The sequence below is a fragment of the Leptonychotes weddellii genome, unplaced genomic scaffold (genome assembly GCF_054177405.1).
Source record: "Leptonychotes weddellii isolate Sample4059 unplaced genomic scaffold, ASM5417740v2 HiC_scaffold_2498, whole genome shotgun sequence".
Taxonomy (NCBI): Eukaryota; Metazoa; Chordata; class Mammalia; order Carnivora; family Phocidae; genus Leptonychotes; species Leptonychotes weddellii.
Genome location: NW_027840959.1, coordinates 6312 through 13376, shown reverse-complemented (window position 1 = coordinate 13376; position 7065 = coordinate 6312). Strand labels below are relative to the sequence as shown.

General features: G+C 40.4%; 1 protein-coding gene across 1 annotated transcript; it reads left to right on the top strand.

Annotated features, from left to right (window-relative positions):
• The first annotated feature begins 48 nt into the window (after nucleotides 1-48).
• On the top strand, nucleotides 49-6621 carry LOC145718908 (centrosomal protein kizuna-like). Its single transcript, XM_081810410.1, has 3 exons — nucleotides 49-2785; nucleotides 3023-3188; nucleotides 4520-6621. Exons 1-3 carry the CDS (start codon nucleotides 2759-2761, stop codon nucleotides 4636-4638), a joined length of 312 nt encoding a protein of 103 aa, XP_081666536.1. The 5' UTR covers nucleotides 49-2758; the 3' UTR covers nucleotides 4639-6621.
• Nucleotides 6622-7065: the final 444 nt, after the last annotated feature.

Genomic DNA, 7065 nt, shown 5'->3' with positions numbered 1-7065 from the left:
CTTTTTGAGGAACCTCCATACAGTTTTCCAGAGTGGCTGCACCAGCTTGCATTCCCACCAACAGTGTAGGAGGGTTCCCCTTTCTCCGCATCCCCGCCAACATCTGTCGTTTCCTGACTTGTTAATTTTAGCCATTCTGACTGGTGTGAGGTGGTATCTCATTGAGGTTTTGAAAAATCTGTCTTTCTAAAAGGTCTGCTAACAATACAGCTTGGGAATGTATTACAGATGTTTCTCCCAACTCTACCGAAGTTGTTTTTGACTTAAAACTTTCTGATTATTCCTTGTCTGAGGCTGACGTTTCTTTCTGCCCTGCTTATCATTATTCCCTGCTTGTTAGGGCCTTATATTGTGGATTCTTTTACGGATGACCCACTGGGCACATTTGCTGCTCTCTGTTGGCTCCATGGTCCAGTAAAGCCAAGCCAGCCATTCTCATGTAGTAATTGGACCTTCTACCAAAATCCTTACAGATAGAAAAAACTCATCTTTGAGAAATTATCTATAGAATTATCTTAGAAGATGAGTCCTTTTATCAATGTCCCTATCAAAAAAGTACGAGAAATCCTAGAGATAGGAGTATTGAGTAGTGAAGATCATTTATCTTCATTTATGAAATATATGAAATAAAGACCTGCAGTATGCTCACCACTCTACTTACGTCACCCCAGTAAAAAAAAAAAAAAAAAAAAAGGGCTCAGCGTAGAACTGGTGGCAGGGCTGGTATCAGTATCAAGCATAGAAAGACTTATTAGACATTTGCAGTATTATTATAGCATTTTATTTTGAGGCCCAGTTGGAACCCAGCTAAAGCAAAAGAGGGTCTCGTATGAAAAGGGATGCACAGAGCAGTGAGATAAATTGTGTGTCATCATTGAGGGCCTAATGAGAAGTAATCTGAGTCACTGGCAACCCCAGTTTCCGTTGTCTGCAAATTCTGCAGCACAAAGTGCAGGAAGCTGCAACAGTTCTTAAACAATTTTATTCTTAAGATATGTGTGGAGACAGAGGCCATTATAATGAAGTCATGCCAAGAAATTATTAGTTACAGCTATTGCATAAGATGTGGAAGAAATACATCTTTGAGGGTCTTCCAGATATTTGGATTATTTTAACTATCAGAAAAAGAAAACTACAGCTTTCATTACAGAATCTGGGCCAATTCTTTTTGTTCATATTCTAAAATGCTTTTCACATAGCCAGGATTATTGGGCACACAGAATTGGAGCTTAACTCTCTGTGGGAAGAGACTAGATCAGGATGGGTAGAGATCTAGAAATGAGACATGCCAGGATGGTCCAGAGACCATACTGACAGTTGAGAGATGGCAGTTCAAGGACGTGGTCCTACTCTTCATACCTCTTCCTGGACAGATTCTGGAAGCAGTTGCAGTGCAGTGGTCCATGTAGGCGGCTGGGATTGGGGCACTCTGACAGCCAGGGACAGGAACCAGCCCTGGCCTGAGCTTCAGAGGCAGGACTTTATACCTGAACCCTAGTCTGCAGGGATACTGTGCAGATCATCCCAATATAGAGTTACCGCAATTGGAATAAGATCCAGGACTAATTTAAACAAATGAAGGAAAAGCACCTGGTTACTGGAAGTGAACCACAGACAGGTCTTGGCTGCAAGTCTAACTTGATGCCAGGTCCCTTGGCCAAGGAAACTAGAACTCCTTAAATCCCCTCTAATCAGTTGCTGCAGCCCCTAGGATGGGCATGAGTCCAAGAGGCCAGCCGGTCCTAGGGAGGGCAGAAGGCAGGAGCCTTGCAAGGATGTCAAGGCCCACGGCAGTGACCTCAAAGTATGTTCCAGGCCAAACTCAACAAGGCTAGATCTTCCATATTCTGCCTCAGTGAGGCAGATATGTCAGGACATCTTCACCTTCTTTTGTATTAATCACAAGGAAAGATTATTGTCTTCCCTCTTCTTCCCCAGATAATTATGGTGTTACCCCTTTGTGCTTAGACTAAAGATGACCCGTGAGGCTTTGTCCCTGTCCCACTCTTCATATTAACTTGTAGAATCTCATGTTTGTTTCCAACAGGTTGGGTTGGACCCTGCCCTGTATTTATTCCTGTCATCAGATACCAGTGATAGATCAGCACCACCACCTAGGTTTTCTCTGCCAAAAGCCTGGGCAAATCACCACTTACATGTAGGAAGTGAACGAGAAACATACACTCTGGAAGGAGGTTATGTCGTCATTGGTTACCTCTTGTTACCAGTATATTTGTATTTCTCAGGAGGAGATGGACCTGGAAATGAATAGACCCGAGTATTAACTTGTCCTGTTAATTGCCACTTGTTCTCTACCTCTCAAGTTGGCCGTGATGAAATCTGTGCCCACCTGCCTGCCCACAAGACATGAGGTGATAATGGGTAAAGACAGTTCAGGGCCCTTTGAAAACAGATAGGCAGTGTGGCAGGCCAGTTTCCTAAGCTCCCAGAAGACTGAGGGGCAAAGTGCGAAGCGTCTTTATCCTTGATTGAAGAATATGATTTAGAATAAGGTTAGTTCTCTTTTTGTTTTCGTGTATCCTCCTCAGCCACAAAGTTTTTCTGCAATCTTCTCATTTGGGGAAGTTCACAGGTCATTTCTAGAAGGATGGGGATACCTCAAAGTCACATCCTTCCAGATCTCTCATTCCAAATCAACTGTCTTCATGCCTGAAAAACAGATTCATGCAATGAAAGATAAATCTTGGATGAACCAGCCCAGATTAATGGAGGTGGTCACATCTCATATACATACTTCATGAGTCAGAGAACACTTCTGCATTCCGTAAGTCCTCAAAGAAGGTATCACAAGTGCAAGTTGTTGTAAAGAAATTATGCTGGAAAATAATCAGATGTTGTCTCATCTTGAAGACATTTTAATTTCAGTTAAATGTCAGGAAGCAAATTAAATCCCAAGTAAAGCTTAACCTAAAATTACATTTGAAGGCTGGATTTTTGAGACCAAGGGTAATGTGGTTAGAGTTTGTTTTTATTTCTTTGTGCTTTCTTTTAAACACTGTAGGCAACAGCATTATTGAAAAAAGCCCTTACAGAAGAGTGTGACGATAGGTCAGCTATTCACAGTAATGAATCATCTTGCAGCTTGCCGTCTATTCTGAATGACAATAGTGGAATAAAGGAAGCCAGACCCGCTCAGTGGCTCAACAATGTTCGTACAAAGGAGCAAGGTAACTATTGCTATAAATTCTGTCCACAGAAAACATGCATTCAGAATCAACGCAACACCCTCTTTCTTAAAGTATACCTATAAAATTAAGCTGATTAGAGAATACTTCTGATTTTAATATGCATGATATTTTCTCTGTTTTATACCACCTTTTAGGAAATATATTTGTTTTCATTTAGTTTAACAGGAATGGAAGACCTAATCATAGGTCTGCTGTTATGCTGAATTTCCAATAAGTTTTTTTTTAAGACTTTATTTATTTATTTGAAAGAGAGAGAGAGCACAAGCAGGGGGAGGGTCAGAGGGAGAGGCAGAAGCAGACTGCCTGCTGAGCAGGGAGCCCAATGAAGGGCTGGATCCCAGGACACAGGGCTCCATCCCAGGACCCCGAGATCATGACCCGAAGGCAGGCACTTAACTGACTGAGCCACCCAGGCACCCCTCCAATAAGTTTTTATAAGTAATGAAATGTTAGCAAAATGAATCTCTTGGCAGTAGATCATTTTGATCATGTCACAAGGATGAAGGTGATTCCATTACAATGATTCCATAAAATACTGCAAAGTTTTTGATATCACTTAATAAAATTTACTCATAATTTGTAAACATTCTTTTTAATTGTAATGGAACCTTATAAAAGTTTCAACAGATGACTAAGAATCAATGAGTTTATGCCCCCCAAATTTAACAGCCAATTTTTAGTATCCGGAAATTGTGATTATTTTAGTAGTACTGTTAAGGCATGCCAGGAAACTGCTGTAATGGCATTTCTAAGACAGCCAGGAGTTGCTCAGGATATACGCAGAAGTCAATATACATGCGCAGGATTTGGAGCTCACTTGTTTTAAGCCCTATTTGAATTTGATAGATGTTGGACTATACTATTTTGCTTGAAGGCAACATAGAGATACCTTAGATTTAGAACACGTTTCCTTTTGGGGCACCTGGGTGGCTCAGTCAGTTAAGTGTCTACCTTGGGCTCGGGTCAGGATCTCTGGGTCCTGGCCCTTGTTGGGCTCCCTGCTCGGCAGGGAGTCTGCTTCTCTCTGTCCCTCTGCCCCTCCCACCCTCCACCTCCCCACCCCTCCTACCTCCCCCACCCCCTGCTCATGCTGTCTCGAGCTCTCTCAAATAAATAAATAATCTTAAAAAAGAATAGGTTTCCTTTTAGAAACAGTACAATTTCAGACAAAAAAATAAACCCACAGAAAGGGACATGGGGAGGCAGTGAAAATAAAAGGAACGGCAGTTTAAAAAAAAAAGGCAAACAAAGGTCCACTCCATAAATATATCCTTGAGATACACTTTTATCATCATGTGTTTTGTTTTTAGAAGTTTCCAGTGGCTGTGGAGACGAGAGCAGGGAAGAAAGCATGGCAGCGAAGATCCCGATCACAGGTAAAGTTACGGTCACCTGTGAATTTCAAACAGGATTCAACCTTATCTTATAAGCAGAATCTTCTAGGTTAGTGGTTTGTGGACTCCACTAAGAGCAACGGTATTCAACTGCTGCATGCTGGAGCAGGCGATTAATCATAAGAGCAGAACGTGTGAGCTTACTTTAACATAAACTAAGGTGGAAAATAACCGTGTCTGTTGAATTCTTCATAATCATGTCATACATTTACATGTGTGAGCACCCCCATCACACAGACTTGCAGCAACTGCGTCTGGGTGACAAGGTCAGTCTCCATGGGGAACACCCAGTCATTATATGGCAAACTACAGATGTTTCTGATGTGACTCTTTTCTTGCCTGTGATGATTGAATGTGTATCATTAAAATAAGAGCAGGGGGGAAAAGTGCCGGACATGAAGCTTGCCTTGTACCTCCGATAACTTAAAACTAACCAAAAATAGGAGGTGGTTACTCATCTGATAATATAACAATTTTAGCAGTAAGGTTTCATCAAGACCTATCGAGATTTCTGCCCATGTATTATGCTTGTTTAGATGGAATCTGAATATCATTACTTTTTTTAGTTTTAGAATATCAACAGCAGCAATTAGTATTCTGAACAGAGTTCTATTTGTCGTACATCTAAATTTACTAGTATCTTATTTTGTAAAGTGGTGTACTACTTCATTAGAAATTCAAAGGTCTGACTTTAAATATTTATACAAGTAAATACACCATTGCACCGAGGTACTGAGGCATGCATCTGCATATGTGGTAGTTTTGTTGTTTATAAGCAGAAAAGAATGGCTTTCTTTTATGGCAGTACAATTCATGGCCTGATGATTAGTTTTTTAAACCCATGTTTCTGTGATGAACTCTGGTTTTGAAAAAGGAGTATATAGTAGAGCAATTATTGTATATATTCTGCATCAGATAATATTTCACTCCATACAGAGGTATTTCACTTCATACAGAGGTTTTCTTTTCTTTTCAACATTTTCCCAGTGATATAGTTTATTGCATTTTTATTCTTCATTTTGAGAAAATTCTGTTAGAGTCTCTTCTTTGTTTTCTTTTTATTAATAGAAGTGTAGATGATCCCAAGCTGCAAATAACCAAAAAGTTATTTGGATGCTTTTCCTTTGCAATTTACCTTTGAACACAGAAGTATCTAATGACCTCTGAACTTATTTCAGTTAAAATGACAAAGACTTATTGGGTGGAAACCAGGAAAAGACCCAGTTGCCCATTCTTACTTCTCCAGTATTCTTTCCAGTCATCCCTTGCAAGTAGATGACTCTCCCCCAAATTAATGCAGATGGTATTTTCCATAGACTTTCTTTAGGGTAGAAGAGATAGTTAAGTACTGGACTTTCACATTTTTCTCCTCTTCATGCAGAAAGAGGTGTGACGAGCTTAACAAGGATTATTTGCCATTAGAGTCTTCAAAGAAATTGCTGTTCCAACAACCTGCCGTTGACCCATCAAAGTTGGCAGTTTAAAAAAAAAAAAATGCTTTGTGCCTGTTGTATGCCAAAGTAGTAGACATATAAACTAACTTGGGAAATATATAAGGAAAAAAAAAACTTTCAAAGCTAGTGACTTGGAGCATTGCCAGCTCTGTCCTGGCTACCACACTCTCTTCTGTGTTCCCCACCCACCAGAGCTCCCATGAAGTTAATGTTTGAGGGCCTCAGGCACCTTGGCCCTGCTTAATACTGTTGTCATGCATGTCACTGAAATTACTTTAATCTTAAGTTCTTTTTTTCCCCACTTTTTTGCAAGATGTAATTGTCATATAACATGGTCTTAGTTCAGTCTCCAAGTTCTTGACCATCATCTTTTTATTAAATCTTTGTGTCTTTTGGCATAATTATTTGGAGATTTGGCCTTTGGTAGAGTTAGGGCAGGTATATCATTTGATCTAAGATAGAGTCTGCCTCTCCCTTCATAATAATTTTGTTGAGGTTTTCCTGTTGTATGAGCTGCATTCCTTCTAGAGTATTCCAAAGAAAAGGAATATTCCTGAGGCTGTCCTCTGGGAGTTGAGGAGATATGGCGGCTGTCCCTGGGCTTTGGCATCAGCTGTCTATGTCAGCTCTTTACTCCCTGCTCTGTTTCTCCATCCCTCTGGGTCTCTCTATTGGGAAAGCAGACAAGATTGTCTTAAAGTTGAAATGAGATCATGTGTGTGGAAGTGCCAAGCATGTACTACACACTCAATATATGAATGCTTCCTCCTGAACTGCACTAGGCACTTGGGACCAAGACCCACCCAAGCCCTGTGCTGCCATAACTCCTCATAGACAGCACTTCCCAGTAGTACCACTAAATTAGTTTCTGCAAGAAATTTCCACTTGAAAAATCAATGGATGGTTTGAATCCAGAAGGATGTTTACCTTATCAAAAAGGAATCTTAAGGAGAGTTTCATGATATTTTAGGAACTTCTAATTAGTCCCATGAAAAACCATTTAAGAAG